The 22,061-nt window shown below is 56.2% G+C and overlaps 5 protein-coding genes across 5 annotated transcripts; 4 read left to right on the forward strand and 1 right to left on the reverse strand.

Moving 5' to 3' along the window:
- Window positions 1-501: 501 nt before the first annotated feature.
- On the reverse strand, window positions 502-1,305 carry EX895_005543 (uncharacterized protein; the record flags this gene model as incomplete). Its single annotated transcript, XM_029886135.1, has 2 exons — window positions 502-1,157; window positions 1,263-1,305. The coding sequence occupies 2 exons, from the start codon at window positions 1,303-1,305 to the stop codon at window positions 502-504; spliced, it is 699 nt and encodes a 232-aa protein (XP_029737366.1).
- A 718-nt stretch (window positions 1,306-2,023) lies between these two features.
- Window positions 2,024-3,877, forward strand: EX895_005544 (uncharacterized protein; the record flags this gene model as incomplete). The annotated part of the gene is made up of 1 exon (XM_029886136.1): window positions 2,024-3,877. One exon carries the CDS (start codon window positions 2,024-2,026, stop codon window positions 3,875-3,877), a length of 1,854 nt encoding a protein of 617 aa, XP_029737367.1.
- Window positions 3,878-5,633: 1,756 nt separating this feature from the next.
- On the forward strand, window positions 5,634-10,199 carry EX895_005545 (uncharacterized protein; the record flags this gene model as incomplete). The annotated part of the gene is made up of 1 exon (XM_029886137.1): window positions 5,634-10,199. One exon carries the CDS (start codon window positions 5,634-5,636, stop codon window positions 10,197-10,199), a length of 4,566 nt encoding a protein of 1,521 aa, XP_029737368.1.
- An 845-nt stretch (window positions 10,200-11,044) lies between these two features.
- Window positions 11,045-11,671, forward strand: EX895_005546 (uncharacterized protein; the record flags this gene model as incomplete). The annotated part of the gene is made up of 1 exon (XM_029886138.1): window positions 11,045-11,671. One exon carries the CDS (start codon window positions 11,045-11,047, stop codon window positions 11,669-11,671), a length of 627 nt encoding a protein of 208 aa, XP_029737369.1.
- A 2,548-nt stretch (window positions 11,672-14,219) lies between these two features.
- Window positions 14,220-17,057, forward strand: EX895_005547 (uncharacterized protein; the record flags this gene model as incomplete). Its single annotated transcript, XM_029886139.1, has 1 exon — window positions 14,220-17,057. One exon carries the CDS (start codon window positions 14,220-14,222, stop codon window positions 17,055-17,057), a length of 2,838 nt encoding a protein of 945 aa, XP_029737370.1.
- Between the last annotated feature and the right edge of the window lie 5,004 nt (window positions 17,058-22,061).

A 22,061-nucleotide genomic window follows, 5' to 3' on the forward strand; every position in this document is an offset into this window, starting at 1 on the left:
CGGCGCGTGGAGACCGGCTGGGGCTCTCAGATGAATATGTATGTCAATGCGAGGCAACGGAAGTGGACCAGGGCTTGATGAAGAGGGGAAAGAAAGAAGGAGGAGGGAGGGAAGCAGCCATGCGAAAAGTCTCTTGTTGGTGGCGTGTTGAGAGAGCCAACGACTCAGCAAAAGCCTCAAGATGGTGGGTTCTAGCTGCAGCTTTCTCACGGTCGCGCCCTCCTAGCCCTTCGCTCTTAGGCCTCTTTGGAGCAGCAACGCAACTCACGGCAGCTCTTTTTGCTTAGAAAAAAGTGTTGTTCTTTGAACGCGTTGAAGAGGCGCGTAAAGGACTCACGATTGGAGTCTGGTGACTTTGGACTCAGCCAAGCAATCCTGGAAGCAAGTTTACGTAAATCCGGTCTAACACGTTACCGCCTTTTCTCCGTCTCCACGATTGCTTCCACACACTGCGATTCAATCGAACAAAGCTGTTAATGGATGCAATCATGACCATGAAGGCTACTGAATGACGAATCTGGGAACAGAGTGCTCGAGCTGGTGGTGTACATCCGACGAATGATGTTCCTTCAACGCCGTGTGCCATTCGTTGCTGTCGAACCAGCCGATGTAGTGCTCGTCTCCGAAGCCGCCTATCCAGTAAACTTTATCGACACTGAATTGCGCCCAGAAGGGTACGTGCGGAGACTCGGTCGCATTCGGAGCCCAATGACTTGCATCCGGGTGATGTTCGAGGTAACAACTCAAGGCTTTCTCGGCCTGGTCGGGATGGCGAGTGGCGTTGAGAAGGTCGAAGTGGCCAAAGAGGGTGACTCGCGGCTTGGAGGGCATCCCACGTCGCCAAGAGGGCCTCTGCTTGTCCCATTGGTGCTTGGAAGCATGACGCGGATCCGGAACTGCAGGATCTGCGTTGGATGCGATGCTAATCGTGGCGTTTTTGGCTTTGCTATGGAGCACGTTTCTCCAGGTCTGCGAAACAGTCAGTCCAAGGTAGAGAAGCGAACCTGTTTCGGTATCGCATGGTGCAAAGTATTCCGGTCCTGAGATGACGCTGCCAGCCAGATCGGCGATTGCGTGGTCTGCTGGATATCTCGTCGACAAGGTAGAGACGCCGAAATGCTCCGGACCATGCACCAGCCTGACGGCCTGTGCCAGAGCTATCAATTGAAGAGTCGATGAGGGTTGATGAGCGATCGAGAAGATCAGCATTTGCAGTAAGTACTGATGTACTCGAACGGGAGTCATGGTGTCGATTCACTTACCTTCAGCTTTTGTCTCCCATGCATACCCGCCAAGACTGCACATTGTGAGCAAAACCGTGGCGACTCTGAGACAGCAGTGTAGCTGTCGGGATAGCATGGTGGGCGGTATGCTTCAGTTCGGTGTGCTGAATGCAGGTTGGCTGACAGGATGAATCAGAAGGAAGATGCGGGTCGAGTGACAAGCAACCATCGGTACGGGTCAGAGTTGCTCCTTTTCATCTGATAAGACTCGACCCGTCTGCAAGATCTGCGCGCCGTTCATGTCGTCAAGTGACCACATCCAAGCGTGAAATTTCAAGATCCGCAGAAAGGACTCTGAGCGTGTGAGAGCTTGAGTGTCGCCGCTCTTTGAGCCTGACTTTCAGGGTCCACTTGTGCGACTTGGCCGCGAGCAGACACGCCACTGTGTGGTTCCATTTCGTTTCTGTTGTTCAAAGGCAACTCTCGATCCTATTTCGCTTGCTACGCCTGCTTCCTCAGAGCTTAAAGTGGCTTGCAGTAGCTTCGCAGAGGCTTGACTGTTCGTCGGAAGAGCGTCCAGCTCATTCGAAGTGATCTGAAAGGGTTGTTGAACACGAATGGCCCTCTAAGAGTCGTGGCGCGTGCGCGCAGCGCGAAAAATTCGCCTGTCAAACGACACGCTCACAAAGTCTAACTCTTGGCCACGCAACTTTGACTCGCTCTTGGATACCACCTCCCCTCCTGACCACCTCAGACCCAAGACGTGACGCTTTCGTCCCGTCCCTTCCCCTGCAGCAAGTATGAGCGAGGACAACAAGACTTCTGCCGCTTCGCCAACGGTGCCGATAACGGGATCGATCCCATCAGGCTCAGGAACGCATCTTCCCGATCCATCGCTGCCCGCGCCAAACTTGGGCGAGGATGAAGTAGGCTTCACTGCAGCCGACCTAATTGCTCAGCAGTCTCGACTCGAAGCACAAGCGAATGAGGCCATTCCGTTCCAGTTCGATACTTGCACGCACGAGCGCGGCTACATCCGACAGCCTGTCTACGCCTGCAAGACCTGTGGCGGTGGAGGCGTCTGCGCAGGCTGCAGTGTCTCGTGCCACGCTGAACACGAGTTGGTCGAGCTGTTCAACAAGCGCAAGTTTCGATGCGACTGCGGCACTCCGAACTTGTATCGACAGCACGAGCCCAACCGTGCCTTGCAGTGCACTCGAATCACAGAACAGCTCGTCTATCCTGAAGGAGCCCAACCTTGCAGCTTGCGCAAGCCAGGCTACAGTCCACAAAACGACGCCAATGCCTACAACCACAACTTTGACGGCGAATTCTGCTACTGCGAAAGGGGCAAGACGTACGATCCAGAGAAGGAAGACGAGACAATGTTCCAGTGCATCGTTTGCGAAGAGTGGCTGCACGAGAGCTGTACCGCATTGCGCCCAGTGTCTCTTCAGGACAGCAGCTCTTCGATTCAAGCTTCGCAGACCTCGAATGGATCGGCGGCCAGCGCGGACCGGCTTGCCAAGGACGGAGAAGCACCTCTCATCGACCATGACCTTTTCGACCTGATGATCTGCGATGCGTGCGTCCGAAAGCCCAACAACGAGATCCTTCGACGCTATGCAGGTGCCAAAGGGTGGATGGTGCTTGCGCCAAGCCAGGATGTATCCAATGTCAAAGAGCATGACTCGATTGCCAAAATTCAAGTCCCGACCCAAGAAGAGCTGCGAGAGGCGGGCGGACAATACCACAATGGGAGTAGCTGGCAAATCTTTGGGCTGGCGGTCGAGCCAGACAGGACGCTGACACAGACCGAGGTGAGCGCTGCTACGGATGGGGCACTGCTGTCGTCGGTCGCCGAACTGGCTCGATCTACCGTGGTAACAGCCTCAGAGATGGTGCAAGGGTATTCAACAGCAGGGGACTGCGCTACCGCAAAACGCGAGGACGAATCACAACCTGCTAGTCTCAGCTCAGCGTCCGGAATCGCCGAACGAAGGGAAGGCAAGCGGCGCGCGGATGACGGGCCTAACGATCAGGATACGGGGGAGAGCGAGACAAAGCGTGTCAAACAGGAGCACGAAGCCTCGTCGAAAGCTCAACGAGTACCTTCAGCAAGCTCGTCTGGCTTGATAGGCGCTGTGCAGAAGGAGGCGGCATGCATGCTGCCAGAGCCGCTGAGCGTCGTTGAATCGCTGCCAGAGTCCAATGTCAACGAATGGACGCCAGCGCTGAGCGAAGCGACGACAGCAGCAGCAGCAGCAGCAGCAGCATCATCTCAACAACATCGTTACGACATCTTCCTAAGCGAGGACTTCCGCGACCGCATCTGCCGATGCACAGACTGCCTTGCCAGATGGGCGCATCTACCGCACGTCTTGGACGCGGAAGAGACGTATGCACCGCCGTCGGATCCGCAAGCATCGGTGCGCGACGACGATGCGGCGTCGATCACGTCGTCGACGTACGATCTGGGCATGGCAGCGCTGCGATCGATGCCGAGAGAAAAGATGATCAACTCGTTGCACGCGTACAGCAAGTTTCGAGATGCTTTGTGGGAGCATCTCAAGCCATTTGCAGGCACAGGCAAGATGGTGCGCGAAGAAGATGTTCGAGCGTTTTTCCAGAAGAAGCTCAATACGGAGCGGTAGAGTGCAGACGAGGTCGAGATGTCGGTAGCCTAGGCAACGCTTCAAGGACGATACAAACACACTAGTAAACAGCCGTTGATGGTGTGAGCGTTCCGATCGAACATCGCTTGTGAAGACGACGTGGAGTGCCTCCGCGGGAATCCCGAATAGGCAGCGGGCAACGCATCTCCGCCATCCTGTTCGTAGAGTACGTAGCATTCATCGACAGCGGACCCTGCCTGCATCCTGGTAGCTATCAGCTGAACAGAACCTGTCCGAGCAATCAAGAGCCAAGCCAAGCAAGTTGAAGCTTCCTCGAGATAACCTGTTATGTGTTCAAATCAAGAGCACAGTGACGAGAGGTTCGGAGCAAGGCTTCTTCTGCGTCGGGCCGATTTTCTCTGCAGCTGAGTTTTTAGGCACGGCAGATCATGTCCGTGACAGAGCCCAACTTGAATCCGACCCGACTCTCACCAAGAACTTAGCCTTGTGATTACAAAATCGCGCCTGTGAATACAAAGAGTCGCACATTTCTCTTCGCGTGTCACATTTTCTCTAGCCTGCTGCTGCACGTTCAAAGCGGAGCGGAGAGGCAAAAGAAAGGAGCAAATGGGAACTTGGCCGAGGACCTGTCACAACAACGTCGAATATTACATGCGCAATGACTCTGCTGCACTGCGTTCGCGACTCAGTGCGGCGTTACCATCGGGTTGTTTATTTTGTTTTTATTTTACCCATGACAAATGACCAAATTGAAACCGCGTTGCTTTTTGGTTGGCTACTGTAGCCGGGTCGCAAAATCCGAAAGGCCGTGGCGATGCATGTTTCTCCCAGCCTGCAGTCCGTGTGGAAAAGAAGGACAGAATGTAAATGAATGACCAACGACTCGTTAGAGTGGCGTATGCTGTGCAAGCTTATAGTCGCTCGCCTCCTCGCTAGCGTGGACCTCGCTTGCGTATCAACCAACTTGAGCAGAAAGAACCATGCATGGCTGCTAGGAAGCCAATCTCCGATGAAATCTTGGGCAGATGACAAGGAGGAAGGGCGAGAGCGAGAGAAAGCGAGGCACAATGGACGTGCAATCTGCTTGCTGCTGACGGAAATAGTTGCGTCCGAGCTTCTGCCCCTCTCTGTCTCCGTCTCTGTGTCATTTTTGGGTGACGCTCCAACGCTGAGTGTGAGTGTGTGTTGCTCGAGACACGTTTCGATTGGGCTTACTTGGGCATACTCCGCCATCACCTTTCCTTCCCATCCCTTTACACCATCGTCACTCTCGGTCCTCCACCACCATCACAGCGTTGTGGTCCTCCTTCTGCCTCAACACAGTCGCTTCACGCCGACAACGTTCAAAGCAGACGTTTCGTCACGGCTGACTCGCCCACGTAGAGCCCTACCCATCGGCTTCCCTCCATTCAACGAAAACGCCCTCGCGGTGCAACGCTGCAACCAGCTCTCTTGATACCGGAAAAGGAGCCTACGCAACGGCATTCTCCGGCAGCAAGCAGCGTCCACGTTCGCTCCACTTTCCCCCCGTCACTCGTCGAAGCTCGTTGGTACACGCATTTCATTTATCAGGCACCGGTGGACGCCAACAATCAACATTTCATTCTACCTTCCAACCTTGTTGTGCCCCCTCTTCTTTTAGCCCCACAGCGACACAGAGCTCAAGGCGTCCGTCTCAAGGTCCCCCACGTAGGGCGACCCTGTTCGCCGTTGTCCGGCTGCACGCACGCAAGGCACCCTGCAACTGAGGCTATCGCCACTTTGGCTGCCCACTATGTTTGGCAAGCGTGGCTCCAAATCGAGTCGGCCCAAGGCGGGCTCTGCTGCCAAGGCTGATGCTTCCAAGCAAGGCAAGCTGCAGAAGTTTCGCGCCAAACTCGCCAAATTCAGTCTCGATCCAGATACCGTCTTCAAGAAAGAGCGACCACCGCCTGCTCCTCGCTCCATCTACTTCAACGAGCCTCTACCCGAGCAGGCGTTCAACGCCAAGGGGCATCCTCAATACCCCTACGTCTTTGCCAGCAACCAGGTCTTGACCGCAAAATATACCATCTACAACTTCGTCTTTAAGAACTTGCTAGAACAGTTCCGCCGTGTCGCCAACCTCTTCTTCTTGCTCATCGTCATCTTGCAATTTTTCCCGCAGTTCACCACCATCAATCCCGGTGTATCAATGCTGCCGCTGCTCGCCGTACTTGCCATCACCATGGCCAAGGATGGATACGAAGACATCAAGCGCCATCAGTCGGATCGCAACATCAACCGTCTCAAGGTCAAGACGCTCACTGGCGGAGGTTGGCAGAACCCAAATGTCATGGAGCCCAACGCCAGAAGCGTTGCTGCCTTGTACGCTGCCTTCATGGACAAGCTCTTTGGCAAAAAGAAAAAATCCTCGAAACTGCAGAAGCAGATGGCTGAAAAGGCTGAAGCAGCCGCCGAAGAGGGACATGCCCACCAATCCGCCGTATCGCCTCTCTCCCCTCCTGCCGATGCTCCTGGTGGTGGTGGCACCACCGATGTCCACGGCAATCTCGCCGTCACCGGAGAAGCCAACCCACCTGCTCGCGCCTCGCACCAACTAGCACGCCGCACCACCACCCGTCACAGCCAGTTTGAAACCGAATACGAGCAGCTCGAAGACGGTCGCATCAGGCACGACGGGCGCATCCTATCTCCCGAGGAAGAGCACGCCTTCTTTTCCAAAAAGGCGCCGCGTTGGAAGCCAAAGATGTGGGAGAACCTCGCGGTTGGTGACTTTGTCTATCTCACCAACAACGATCCCATCCCTGCCGACATCATTATCTGCTCCACCAGCGAAGAGGAGGACACCTGCTTCATCGAGACAAAGAACCTCGACGGTGAGACCAACCTCAAAGCCCGTCACGCTGTCCCCGAGCTCACTTCGCTGCGCACCCCGGAAGAATGTGCACGAGCCTCGCTGCGCATCGATGCCGAGCCACAGGACACCAACATGTACCGCCTCAATGCTAGCGTCATCCTCAACGACCACTTCGACAAAAACGGCAACCCGCTCCAGTGCCCTGTCACGCTCAACCAGATCCTGCTGCGTGGCTGCAACGTCCGCAACACCAAGTGGCTCATTGGCGTCGTCATCATGACTGGATGGGACACCAAGATCATTGCCAACTCCGGTGTCACCCCCTCCAAGCGTTCCATGATCGAGAAGCAGATGAACCCCATGGTCTACTTCAACTTGGTCGTCCTGGCCTGCGTCTCGGTCGCATGTGCCATTGCCGATTCCGTGCTTGAGCAGTACTACTTTGATCGCGACGCCTACTGGGAGTACGGAGCGATCTACAGCGACGACAACCCACGCATCAACGGGTTGGTCGCATTTGCCAACTCGCTCATCACCTTCCAAAATATTGTGCCCATCTCGCTGTACATCTCATTCGAGTTTGTTCGCCTGGCTCAGGCCTACTTTATCTACGACGACTACGACATCTGGTACGAGAAGACCAACCGACGCACGACCGCCAAGTCGTGGAACCTCTCGGATGACCTCGGTCAGATCGAGTACATCTTCAGTGACAAGACGGGCACACTCACCCAGAATGTTATGATCTTCCGCGAGTGTGCCGTCGCCGGCGTCATCTACCATGGCGACGCCATTTCGCCTCACGTCGGTGCTTTGGACAGTGCGACCACAGACGCGCCCACGGCAAAGGACTCGGACAAGGACGACGATGGCTCCACCCACAACGGCTCGGGAGACACCGGCATCAAGGGCTCCGAGTCGTATCACGCACACAACTCCAAAGTCAACGTAAAGCCGCTCAACCCTGACATTCCACCCTTCCACGACCAAAAGCTTGCGGATACCCTCAAAGACGCTGATTCCAAGCAGGCAAAGCAGCTTGGTAACTTCTTCCGTTGCCTTGCGCTCTGCCACACGGTCCTCGTCGAAAATCTCGAAGACGGCAGCATCGAGTACCAAGCACAAAGCCCCGACGAGCAGGCGCTGGTTCAGGCTGCTGCCGATGCTGGCTTCATCTTCCTCGGCAAGGAGCGTCAGACGCTCAGAATTTCGACTCCTTTTTCAAACGAGCCCGAACTCTACGAGCTGCTCGTCGTCAACGAGTTTTCGTCTGCACGAAAGAGGATGAGTGTCGTCGTACGGCGCGAGTCCGACGGCCAGGTGCTCATGTTGGCCAAAGGTGCAGACAGTATCATGTTTGAGCGCGCGCGCGCAGGTCAGGACGAGCTCAAGTCTGAGACCGATGCTGCTCTCGAAGAGTTTGCCAACAAAGGTCTGCGTACTCTGTGCCTGGGTGGAAAGGAGCTGAGCCACGACTTCTACGAGGATTGGCGGCAACGCTACCACGAGGCGTCTGTCTCCATTCAGGACCGTGAGGACAAGATGGAAGCTGTCGCGAGCGAGCTCGAAAAAGACTTTGACCTGTACGGTGCCACCGCCATCGAGGACAAGCTGCAGGATGGTGTTCCGGAGACCATCGCTGATCTCAAGCGCGCTGGAATCAATGTGTGGGTGGCCACGGGTGACAAACTCGAGACAGCTATTGCGATTGGTTACTCGACCATGTTGCTCACCGAAGACATGAATCTGGTCGTAGTTCGTGGAGGCGAGTACGGACAGCCCAACTCGGCCTACGAACAGCTGCGAAAGGCTGTGATCCGCTTCTTTGGCGGACCGGCTGTGCTCAAGGAGATGGACCACCAGCCACCGGGCGAGGAATCGGAGAGTCGACGCTCTTCGTTCATGTCGCGCAGGCCCTCGTACCACTCGCGTCGTCGCAGCAGCGTCAGCCAAGCTTCGCTCGTCGGCGAGGACAATGGACAGCGCAGTGGCGGTTTCGCTCTTGTTATCGACGGCACAGCACTGGGGCATGCGCTTAGCGAAGACTTTAGCAAGGATCTGCTGCTGCGCATCTCGACCCAGTGCAAGGCGGTTATCTGTTGTCGTGTCTCTCCCTTGCAAAAGGCGTTGATTGTCCGGCTCATCAAGGACGGTCTGGGGGTCATGACGCTTGCCATCGGAGACGGTGCTAACGACGTCAGCATGATCCAAGCCGCGCACGTCGGTGTGGGTATTGCCGGTGAGGAGGGTCTGCAGGCCGTCAACTCGTCCGACTATGCTATCGCGCAGTTTCGTTACCTCAAGCGTCTGGTGCTTGTCCACGGGCACTGGTCCTACTACCGCAACTCGGTCATGATTTCCAACTTTTTCTACAAGCAGTTCATCCAGGTCGGCACGCTTTTCTGGTTCCAGATCTACTGTGCATGGTCGACGACGCAGGCGATCGACTACGTCTACATCCTGCTTTGGAATGCAGTGTGGACGGTGTTGGCCGTCATCTTCATGGGTATCTTTGACCGCAACATCAACGACAAGGTGCTCATGCAGGTACCCGAACTCTACCATCGATCCCGCAAGCGCCTCTACTTTGGTCTGAAGCCGTTCTTGCTGTACTTTTTGGACGGCATCTACCAGTCGGTGGTGCTCTTCTTCTTCTGGGCTTACTCGTACAACACCACGACCGCGCGCAACGACGGATACGACACGGGTCTGTTCGAGTGGTCGACTGGGATGGCAATTGCATCAGTGCTGGTGGCCAACTTGTTTGTCGGTCTCAACGCAAGCGCATGGAGCTGGTTCATCTTTGTCGGTGTTTGGGCGGGCACCGTCGTCATGTTTGTGTTTGCGCCCATCTACGCGGCGTTTACATCGACCCTGTCGTACGGCAACAACCACTATTTGTACGCGTCGATCCAGTTCTGGGTGCTCGGATTGCTGACGTGCTTCCTATCGCTTCTACCGCGCATCTTAGCCAAATGTTTACGCCAGTCGTACTATCCGACCGATGTGGACATTTTGCGATACGTGGACAAGAAGGACAACGACCACGATTTCACGCGCGATCCCGCTATTCCGCACGCACACGCCGATGGCGCCGTCTACGCGGACGCGGCGGCGGGTCGACCTAGTATGACGCATCATACGTTTGCCCCGCTTGTGCGCGCGGCGACGTCGACGTCACGGTTCGATGGTGTCGGGGAGGCAAGTGCGCCGGGTGGCGTACCGATGCACGATCTGCGCCAGACAGCCTCGCGCGCTAGCAGCACGCACTACGACATGCTCACGGGCGAGCAGAGGCCGAATCGCGGGTATACCTTCTCTGCGGATGAGCCGAGTGGTGCACTGCACAAGAAGAAGAGCGTCAAGGATCGACTGGTGCCGGATGTGTTTAAGAGGAGTTTGCGGAAGAAGGACCAGCGGAAACGTCTGACCATGATCGACCAGGAAGAAGACGCCGTAGAAGGGCACCAGGCGGCCGGTCAAGACACTACGCAGAACTGATGTATCAATCAACCCTTCCCTCGTCTTACCACCGTATTGTTGTTACACCTGGTTAGAATTATTCGAATTCGCATCGGAGAAAGTGCGGGACACGAGTGTGTGTGATGTGAGACGGCGTGGGGATGCTACAATGTGTCGAGGTGACTGGAGTGGGCATCGGGTTCTTGGGTTGCGATCTGGTGTGGTGTTGAGCGGCCGAGGTTGTCGAGTGGGTGGGGAGGTGTACCGTTCGATAAGATGAGGATGCCGAGCATGTTTGGTGTCAACTTGTGCAACGAATAACTTAGCATGAGGCCGATGAAGCGCTGGGTGCAAACGGAGCCTTTTTCTTCGCCACCCTTTTCTTGTGCATGCAACAAGACGAACGTGGGCACTTTCCGATGGGGAAGCAGAACGAAGAGGTGGCAACCTTCAGAGCCTCCCAGCTCATGTGGCGTCTCTAGATGACCATGAGATCCATGCTCCGGTAACATTCAGCTCGCTGGCAGCTCGGTCGTTGTGGTCCGAAAGCAAGGCTTGGTGGGGGTTGCAGAGGTGCAGATGAGTGCAACGAGGTGCAAGCGGCGGGCGCGGTGGTGAATGCAGGTTCGAGATGAAGTCACAGTAGCAGGGGTTTGGGGTGCCACACTTCCTTTGGTTGCAAGAGAGGCCATGGTGTGCCTTGCAACACTGTTGTGCTGATGTGGCGGTGCAGGGGAAGGGAGTTGTGACGGAACCATATATACCAGCCTGGAGCCTTTCGCTTTCCCTCCCAGTGATCAAGTTCGCTTTTTTGCTCTCTTTCTACGCACTTGTTTTTCTCTTGTGCTGCGGCCTATGGTCCAATAGCAACGTCTTTTGACAAGATGCTAGTCAACAACACTCCAGCCTCGGTCTTGCTGCTCTTCAGCTGCGCAGCAGCCATCTTTTCTGCTCCGACGCAGGCGTCAAGTGTCTCGTACACCATCCTCGTCCCATGCGGCGCCGACGCGGACAACAAGCACGCCGTCGTGCCCGACGCCTACGGCTGTCAGAAGATTTCGAACATCGGCGCGTTCACCATCGCCACGCTGGGTAAGGCCGAAGAAAACGTCCGCATCGGCTTCTCACCCACGCCGGATTGCAAGCAGACCTACGCCCCGCCCTTAGAGGAGCTCGCGCAGCTGGCACAGAACCAGACCTGCCGCTCGTTCATAGTCGGTCCTAATGCGAACGGAGTAATGCTCGACCCCAACGGTGCGGAGGCGGGCACCAAGATGCTAGCTGCCACGAAGAGGGATGAGACGCAGCAGTTGAAGAAGGACGAAGAGGGGAGTTTGTGGAAGCGCGGAGTGGGCGAATACGTGAATGGGTTCTTGAGGAAGAGGACCAACGGTGAGGATAGCGCGGGAGCTGGGACTGAAAGAAACACTAACACTGAGCCTGTTCATCCTTCTGGCGGGCCTCAGACGGATCAGGTGGTGCTGTCGTACGTGATGCTTGTCAACGCTTGAGACGGCGTCAATGGAGCACGCGTGTCGACATGAACAAAGAGTTTCGGCTCACAGCGGTGGCAAGCAATTCTAAGGCGTCCTGTGCTTTCTTCAGCCGAAATTATCCACTCGTCACCTGGTCACAGGCCTGGTCTGGCATATTTTCTACAATGCTCAGACCTTTCTTGCCACGAGCTGATTCTTGCCGATTTGCTGTGCCTCGAATCGGGTGTACCTGCATGGTTTCGAGAAGCCAGTTCGATTTCGGAAGCAAGCAAGCACGCGCACGCTGAAGCCCCCTTTTCCGCGATTTGCTGGGCACAGGAGAAGAAGGAGCATTGAAGGAACCAAAGAGAACGTGAGAGAGCGATCTTGAGGAGCATGGTGGACTGTACTGCATGCCGGCACTTGCGGTAGACTCCGACATGCAGGTGCAGTCTGCAGCTGCACAAATTCACTACAGTACAGTATGATGGTCACGGTGCGAACTTGCATATTGACGCGTCTCGCTTTTCCTTCACGCGTCTTGTGAGAGAAAAGTCTCCTGCCGAGCAAAGACCAACACCGGATCCTGTCCCTGGCCTATCCCTTGCCCATTTTACTCGCTTGGCGCTCTGTAGGAAAGAAGAACAAGTCAACGCTGAATCGAGAGCACAACGAAAAGAACTCACATTGACCCTGCGTAGGGATCGAAAAGTCTAGATAGAGCACGGATCAGAGTGGCGTCCAACATTCATGGAAAGGCGGAAAAAAAAGTTTCGCAAAGCGTTGGGTCGGTGTTGGCGGAGCTTCGGTGCCAGGCGCAGAGGTATGCAAAAGAGTCTTAAAAAGGCAATATCGTGACGGAGTTCGGTGCTCTCTCTCCTGCTGCGGTTGTTCGTCGAGGAGAGCTTGGTCCGGCCTTGAAGCTCTAGCTTCGAGTGTGACGACCGCCTGTCTGTGGAACCCCGAGTGAGAAAGGGAAGGCGGCTGACATCGGCACGCTGATGATCGACCCTGGCTCATCCCATTTGAAAGCAAGGGAAGCGAGGTCGTTGCGAACACCTTGCCGCCTGGATCAGACGATGGTCAGAAACAGGAGGCAGAGCAAGGGAGAGAGAGACAAGGGAATGTGTACCGTTTATGCATGCAAGGTGCGCAGGGATTTGTAGTGTCACCCTCGGCGTTCTCTTATAGATGGATTGAAATGTTCAATTCGTGATTATGCCTGTCCAAGAGCGGCTGAATACAAAAACGAACCAAGCGCCGTGTTGACTTGTGTGAGTTGTGTGACACTGCCAATGTTTGATCGCCACGCTGCTGCTGCTGCTCTGCTGTAGCAAGCCAGCCTGCGCACCAACGCTCTTCCTCTCTTGTGATGGCCACATTCCCGTTTACGCAGCCCGCCATTCGGGTTCGTTTTGCCATCGGTCAAGCAAGGCTTGCATGCTCCTCCAAAGCCATTCTCCCTCGTTCGCTCGCTGCTAAAGCTACTTGGGCATGCTCGATGGTGAGGCATAGAGTTTCTCTCTTGATTCCGGCTCGGTCTCGATCGGAGAGGATTAGCTACGATTCATCGGTCCTGTACGATAGATGGTGGCTTCACCTTATTGGCGCTTAGGAGAGCGACAACACGAGGACTATGGCTGCGTGCCATCGAGCTCGGCGTGATGAGCATGTTTCTGAACATCAAACAACTAGACGCACTCGTCCTAGCCCCACTCCTATTCATGCTGTCATTTGGCATGAACCCGCCCCCTTGTCCCTTGTCCCTTGTCCCTTGTCCCTCCTCCCGCTGCACCTGCTTACGGTACCTAGGCACGAGGCTCGCAGCACAGCGACCCGACTCCGTCTTAGTGAACAGAGAAGACGCGTTGATTGAGTGAATGCTCTTCATGTTACTGCCATCCAGAAGCCAGTTACGCCTCTCTCAAAAATTTGATGCGGCTGGCCGTCGCCCTGACAGCCCTCCCTTCACCACCACCACCACCAATACCAACACCACTCTCTACTTGAGGCTTGCATTTGGCCGTCTACGTTCCAAGTCCGCTCTACACATCGCGAACCTTGTCGCGTTTCTCTACAACCTTGCGCCTTGCGACAACCTGCAGCGACTTCTGTCACAGAGCGCCACCTTATTTTCCCTTCTCCGCGTCTGATTGTCTCTCGCCTCTCTCGTCCAAACGTTTCCTTGATCCCAAACAAGCGTCAATCCATCCGGCCTTCAATATCCTCAGCTCCACCAACCGCTGCGTTCTTTGTCTTCCCCTTCTCTTAACACTCTGCATCCTTGAAAAACGCATCAGAAGAAGCACTCCCATTTCGACAGCATCTCGGCCCCACCTTCGGGCAAACCTTGTCCAACCTCAAGCGCATACACCTTCGCTACAACATAGGCTTTGATTCACAACTGGCTTCCTAGCCTATTCACATCGGGCGCATCCTTCTTCTAGCATCAGCACACGACTTCGAAACACTATCTCGTTCTGCGCATCTCTGCATGTCTCTCTGACGGCCGCGCATATAAACCACTCTGCGCATCCCTACTGGGCTTGACAAGCCTGCAGCACACGACAGTCCTTCTGGCAGTATGGGATCCAAACACAAACCCAGCCTCTCCCAGAGCTCTGCCTCGAGCTCCGAGGATGGCACCAACTCACGCGCCAGCTCCAGCAGCCATGCACCGGCTCCCGCCTCACAGCCTACGCTGAGTCGTTGGGAACGTCTTCGACGCCCATCCGCCGCCAGCTCAACCAAGCGACCCAACTTTGGCGAGGCAAATCGCAGCTATAGCACCAGCAGTAGCACTGTCACTTCGCCCACCACTCCCTTCTTTCCGCTACCCAGTCCGCTTGGTGGCCCATCGCACGACATGATGCGCACCGTGAGCGACGACAGCTACATGCACATCTTGGCGGCTTCCGCTGCCGCGCGCAGGGCTGCCATGGACTCAGGAGCCACGGCGCCAGATACAGCTTCGGTCATGTCGTTCACCTGCTCGCTCAGCAAAGAGTTTGACCGTCACCGCGCCGATGCCCATTCGCTGAATGCACCGCTCGCCGATCTACCGTCCTCCACGACGACCACTGCCAACAGAATGCCGGCGCAACAACAGGCACCAAGTATCGGTACAAAACAGGCTTGGCTGGACACCACCTTCAACAAACTCAGCGCGAGATATCGCACACCCAAGAAGGGTGCTGCCCAAAAGGGAGGTGCATCGACTCGACCTACCAAACCCCACTTCCTCGACTTGAGCTCTGTCATCTGCCCAACGCCTCAATACACGGATCGCAGCACTTCGACCGAGGATGAAGGTGAAGCTGGAGATCGTTCTTCGTCATCCTCGTCATCGGCATCAGCGTCTTTCAACTCTGGAGCGGATTCGTCTTTCGAAGCCATGTCTGGATGGGAGGACTCGTCGGCAGACACAAGCATCGAGCTCAGGACGCCGCAAAACGAAGAGGACCGTCAACTGCCTTGCAGCGCTTACGACTTTACCACGCCTCGACCGTCGCAGATGCAGCGCTTTGCATCTGCTCAGAGTGCCGCTACCTCACTAGGATACGGCATGCGCTTGCCTTCGCCACCGCTCATCTCACCGCTGATGCCCAGCTTTGCGCTGCCAAGCTCGGGAGCATCGACTCCCGGTTTGGCTCCTGCCAGCGCCCACACCTATGGCTTCCCCGCCCCGCCTCAGATGAGCGGACGTGGCGTCACTGTCGATGACATTCAGCACAAGCCTTTGAGTGTTGCGATGCGGTCCAACAACACGACAGGGCCCGCCATTGCAGGTCCCCCCTCTGGGATGCGTCAGCTTCGGAAGCAGAAATCGTTTGACAATCCAGCCGAGCTTCGTCGTCGACAGAAGCAGGAGTGGAGCGTCGATGGACCCAAGCCGCCTGGATTCGGAGGGAATGCCAAGCTGACGATCGGGATCCCAACACCTCAGCAGTTGCAGCAGCAATCGCAGCACGCCTTGCTTTCACCTCAGAGCGTGATCAGCCCGCAGATGTCGCTGCATACGCTGGATGCTCGCCAGCGTACTCATGGGCAAGGTCGATCACCGGGCGCTAATCAGGCCATGCTGCCTCCGCATGCTGCACCTCTTCGCAGTCGTGTGGCCGAGATGCAGGCTAGGTCGTCGCATATGCAGCGCAGTGTCAGCCATGACACGGCGGGGGCTTCCTTGCAGCACAACCATGCTCTTAGGACGGGTTATACGCCGGTCGTGAGCGACATCGACCCGGCCTCGTCTACCGGCTTTTCTACGTCGTCGAGGCAAACCAGGCAGGATCACGGCCGTCCCGGTAGCGACCGGCGTATGCCTACTCAGTTGCCTGTGACCTCGCCGTTGCAGTCACCCATCGGAGGTGCTGTCCCGCTGCCCCCACTGCTTCCCAACTCGTCGCGCGAGTCGTACGGCTCGTCAGTGGGCACCGAGTCGCTGCCGCCCACACCCCTGTCGACCACCTTCATGCGTGGCCTTCCGCTGTCGGCTGTCGACGAGCGCATCAAGCCAGCATCACCCGCTTCGCCACGTGAAGTGCGAATCCCACGCGATCTGCACCAAGCTGCCGCACTCCACGGTGCTGCTGGACCGATGATGGGATCCGCGCTCGGGCTTCTGCCGGGAAAGATGGTACGTGCGTATTCGGATTTCTCGCACGCTCTGCCCGACGAAGCGAGCCGAGCGCTTGCGGGATCGCGTTTGAGGGGGGAGAGCATCAGCAGTCAGGACGAGAGCCGGGATCGTGGGGATGGCGAGACGCTGCGGCGACAGGTGTATGCAGTGCAGACGACACCGAGACAGAAGATGAGGCCGGAGCTGAGGCGCGAGCACACGTCAAATGCGGTCCTGGTCAGCCCGCCCAAGGCGCAAAACCAACAGCAGCTGGTAGATGCTAGGGGCGAGTATCTGAGAGGAAGTCCGGCGCCGTTGCTGGCTGCTCCGTCGATGAAGACTGCCAGGCCGGCGTCGGCTGCGTCCGCTACAATCACACCTCGATCGTCGAGTCTCAAGGACCTGTTGGCTGCCGAGCTGCAGGACGAGGAGCTCCCCACGCCTGTGGCGGGTGCTACAGCGAGAGCCAGTCTGGACTCGGAGGATTCGGACTCGAGTCTCGCTTACACCAAGCCGTCGCCTCTCATCCCTCAGGGCACACAGACCGGACAGGGTGGCGAGAGCAACACGATCACTCCGACCAACTCGTACACGACCGACTTGACCGTTCGGGCTTCAGATGGGCCGAGTAGCAGGTGGAGCCCTGACAACAGTCCCTCTCGTATGGCCAAGACGACAACGGCGTCGGCGGGTGCGTTCCAGGGTGCGAGGCAACGGGCGAATTCAAGGGCGGACGAGTGGGTGAAGACGATCACTGCTCGTGGAGGCGGTGTCGCTGCTGCGGCGGCGGCGGGGGGCAAGTGAGCGCATGGCGTTGCGTACGACCGTTCTATTCAATAACTGTATTTTTACCAATGCCGAGCATCGACTCGGCAGCACAGAGTGTGGACTCTTGTTTGTCTTGCTGTATCAATCCGTCTTACTACCATTAAACTTGGCAGGTGTCTTGGCAAACGCTGAAAAGGTGTCTTAGGTCAGCGACGCCTCGACTTTCCGGTCTCGCAGGACAAGAGAGCTTGAGCTTGCGGAGGGTGCGTTAAGCCAAGCCGCGAGTGGTGGTCGGTTTGTTGGTAGCATGAGGTTGAGACGAGCTGAGATGAAGAGAGTTGGTTTTCCCGGCAAGCGCGGGGAGTGCAGCGTTAAGCAGAGGGGGTTCCCCTGGACGCAGTGTGGGTTGGAGCTCGTGTGTCAAACTGTGGCCAGGACACATGGGTCTACTTTGTACTGCAGCGTTGCGCGATTGTCGAAGGAAGCGCAAAGGGTGCTGCTCAGCCATATCGGGGCCGTGAAACGGGAGGAGATATACCATTGTGCAGGATCTTTGGCCTGCTTATCAGAGCCGATCTCAGTTCTGCCTGGCTACTGGTTAGTTCGATTGAGCTACTGTAACTGGGAACAGACAGAGGCAAGGGAGCTTTATCCTTGTGTCTTCAACGTACTTTAGGCCTCACTGCGGCTGCATCGTCTTACCTTCTCGATGCCATGTTGGATTGCCGCGACGCCCCCGATCCTGATGAAAGCGATGGCAATCAAAGCTGACCTTTTCAGCAATCCTGGATGTTCTCATGTAGCAGAGGGCGTGCGTCGATGTTGTCTGCACGGAAAGATCTATTGTTTGTTGCCAGGCTCTGCTGCGAATTCGGTATTGGCTTGTGCCAAGCCCTAATCTGCCGGGGATTCGCCATCTGCATGTCCGACCGTATCGAAAAGGCGCCACGTATCGCAATGGGTGGTGCCTCCCAGAAAGGGGAAACACGATCGACGGTACCCACTTTGCAGCGCCTTCTCAGTATCCGTGGCGCTGGTCTCGATAGAAGAAAACCAGGCTTCAACACGTCCGTGAGCGGCGATCGTTATGTACCTCAGTCTCCGTACCAACCAACATTGCCGAGTTGGGTTCATGTGGATCCATGCAAGGCCCAAGTCTGGGAGGAATATGCTGGCGTACGAGCGTCGTTGACACGGGACAACTTTGGAATGACAAGGGGAAAGCAATAGGCGTTTGCTCTTTGTTGAGCATTCGCCGTCGACGGCATTTGCAAGATTTGCTGGGTGAGCGCCACAAATATTTCATTATGCAGAAGAGGGGTAGGAAAGAACGAGAGCAAGCTGGCAGCCGAGGCATCTCATACGGATGTGATGGCGTCAAGGCGTTCTGAGTTCGGTTCTGGTAACCGCATAGCCACAGCAAGGCAAGGCAAGAAGAGCGAGAAGGAAAGCTCGAGTCCGTGAGATGCTGGACGGAGCTGGCGGGGATGCTTGGTTGTTTACTTTCGTCCTCTTGTGCGTTTAGAGTGCGGCACGAGAGCATGAAAGGCGAGAGAGCATTCCACAGAGGATCGCAAAGTGGGACAGAGGATTGGACAGATCCGACCGAGACCGCGCACAACCTGAGCCTTGCATCGCCGCACATCGCCGCCTTGGCCGGTGATGCCACGCCAGCCCTATGTGTGCCGGTTTGCGCCTCCTTGCCGTTCTCTGTGGCGCAAGGAGCTGAGGGGATATAGACACAGCCGATCTGCTCAGAGAGCAGGATGGAAGCGAAATGAGAACCAGAAAGGAGCGACTGGCACTGGGTGTCAACGGAAAAGCGCGGCTTGAAGCGTCGGAAGCTGTTGATTGGCAAGCCAAGCTGATCGCTTGGAGAGAGTTGCCGAGGAGCGACTTTCTCTTTCTCGGCCCACAGCATTCTCGAGCCAATCGGGTAGAGAGGCTGTTCGCTTCTGGATCGGTTCCATTGCTTTGGTGCGTGGGCCCGTAATGTTGCACGGATGGCGAGTCCAAGGGGATTCTGCTGCCGCGGTTCACGCGAACCAAGAGGAGTTGGGAATTGACATGCGCAATGATGGCTATCGTGTTCTTGGCTTTGGTTTTGGCTCTCCGACCGGTCTAGTCGGCGCTTGGAATGTTTCACCGCGTGTCCAGCACCCTGAAAAGCGTGGCCCTGTCTCGCACCCTAGCTCGATGCGGTCATGCAGTGTTTCCAAGCGTTTCGTTTGCCTTTTGTTTTCCTTGATGTACTGTAAATACAATACTTAATATGTAAAAACAATTAAAATAGATAGCCTGGCTGCCGATGGGCGTGGAACAAGCCTTTCCCGCGGCCGTTGCAACACGAGCGTCACCGCGAAAATCTCGGGGTGCAAGGGTGCACTGACACGCTCTTGCGCGCGTAAACCCGCGCTCAGTTAAAAGTCAGAATCCGCAACTCTACGGTCGAAGCGCTTTAGGGGCGAGTCTAATTTTCAACTCGGAGTCCGGCCACTTGCTCGCGAGCCTCTTCTGCTTGATCGGCGCGACGACTGCCAGACATCAACGTCACTTTGCGTGCTCTGCCTCCTTCGACGAATCGACCGAAGGCGAATCTCGGGAAGAATCCTGGCGAAGCTGCTCAGGGGTGCGAGGAACACTTGATTTGCCGAGCGGGACCCAAATCGGGATTGCCATTTCGGACGGCGACATGAAGCGGAATTTACGGGTACCGTGCCGTCCAGTCGGGCGTGCGCGTTCTGCATTGCCAGCACGGCTCATGGTCACGTCACCGGCTTGTGTGCTCAAAGAGAAACTTCTGCTGGAATTGAAAACCTCGCCTGGCGCTTCCCGGCTGTCTCTGCAGTTCTTGGTGCAGCCTTTGCCTGCTTGAGGTGAGTACTGTATGACGTTGGACCGAAATTTGCAAATGCCAAATCCAGAGGATACAGTATGCCGGTGTCTCCGTCTATGCCCTTCGGCTGCGGTTCGCACACGCCAAATCTGCATGTCGCCCTGCCCAACAAAACAAAAGAAAAAAAAGGAAAAAAAGAAATCACATCCTCCACATCGGCGGTTGCTGCCTGCTGCTACCGCTACTGCTCACCCACGTACGCGCCTACTCTTGTGTCTTGACTTGGGCGATTTCACGCTGTCATGGGTTGCAGGCGTTGATTCGCATCGCAGCGAGGCTTCACATGGAGGCGCGCATTGTTGCATTGTTGCATTGTTGCATCGTCGCACTGCCTCTTCCGCACGCCCCACCCTCCGAGCCCATCTCGTCCCTGTCGACAAGCGATAAAGCTCAGTTCAGCTTTGTTTTTTCGCACGTTTCTGTGTACCAGAAGAAGCGAGGATCGTAAGAGCTCTTGTTTCCTGCGCTCCTTTGCCTCTTCCCTACCCTTACACCTCGTGACGACGTCGCTATGGTCCGGAGCTTTTGCACATTCGTTCCGACAGCAGTTTCCCGTCTCTTCCGCGTCTCGAATGCAAAACGCCACATCCGCTTCGGCTGTTGCTGCTGCGCATTGGCCTAAGTGCCGTTGCCTGGGTGTCTTTCTGTCCTGCCTAGACCGTCACTGTGGAACTCGTGAAACACTATCACACCAGTTGAGGGTCGGCCGCAGTTTGGGTCGGCCAGTGCCTCCGATCCGAATGCAGTTTGACCGACTATCTCCTTGTGTTTTGGCGTGGCACCCTGGCGCGAGACCCTTCCTCCTGCGCATGTGCTAGCTCTCGCCTGGTGGCCTTTACCTCGCTCTTTGGCCACGAAGCTGTGGGCAGTCTGACAGACAGGACAACCGGATGTACAGTTTGTCGTCATCCACAAGCCTCCACGTCCTGTTCCCCTCTCTTCCTCCGCCCCCGTTTCCATATCCGATTGGCCAGTCTGTCCCCCCTCACGGCCTCTTCTTGCAAGGGCTTTGCATGCGAAGAAAGCCTCATCAACGAGCTTTTGTCGCCGCATCGAAAGGTCCAACTTTGAGGGCCCTCTTGGCGCAAAAAAGACGGATTCGAGCGTCGAATAGATGCTCCTCCACCTGTACGGCGTCCAAAGAGGCTCGTTGTTCGAACCGAGTCGAATGCCAGGGTTTTCGCTCTTTGGTTCAACCTTGAGTTTCTCAAGCCGTTTCCCACCTTTCGCCTCTCCTCCTCTTCCCCCCCTTCGTGTACCGAGTTTTCTATCTTCTCTCTTTCCTCTTTCCTCTTCCCTCTTCCCTCTTCTCTCTTCTCTCTTCTTCTTCTCTGCCTCTCTTTGTCCCTCTGATTCTTGACACTCCATCCGCCTCTACTGGCTCGCCCTTCAACCTCGAGCTCGACCGCTCGACTCTGCTGCCACGCCACCTCCTCGTCACCCACTTTATTTTTCCCCCAGGGTCTTCAGGGTGCTTTGCCCATCAACGGCAGGACCGAAACATGTAAAGTCGCCCCGGCGCCTTCTTGCAACCAATCTCCTGCTCCGCCACCCTCCAACCTTGCCGCTCCAGAGACCCTGCGCCTTTAGTCTTGCTCGGCTTTGCCTCTTAAGTCGGCCAGTCTGACGGTCCTTACCTCTCGCTCTCGCGTTTCTTCGAATCTGCTTCCTGTCCAATCCAGACCGCCACCACCACCGTCGCCATCGCCACCACCCCGATACCCCCCTTTGGACTCTAACTGCGCCCGTCCGCTGCGCATCCGGTCCAGCACATTACTCCGCTACGACAGCCCTTCACAACAGGCTCGTATACTGTAGCACACGGTCTCATCCGTTGATCTCGACACCTGTCGGTCGCCTCTCACGACTTCTCTCGCCACCTTCGGCCCTCTTTCCCACCCCATCCCCATGCCTTTGATCATGAGACCGACAATGCATAACAATGACGACCTGCACGATGCCGAGCGGCTTCGACAGATCGCACGTCGCAAAGAGCAGAATCGCAATGCGCAACGCCGACTTCGCGAACGCAAAGAGGAGTATACTATGCAACTAGAGGCGCAGCTCGCCGACTTGCACCGTCGATCACAGAGTCAAGAGGAAGAGTCACACTTTCTTCGCGAGGCACTCGCACGCATGCGTGC

This window comes from Sporisorium graminicola, chromosome SGRAM_7, assembly GCF_005498985.1.
Source record: "Sporisorium graminicola strain CBS 10092 chromosome SGRAM_7, whole genome shotgun sequence".
NCBI classification, from domain to species: domain Eukaryota; kingdom Fungi; phylum Basidiomycota; class Ustilaginomycetes; order Ustilaginales; family Ustilaginaceae; genus Sporisorium; species Sporisorium graminicola.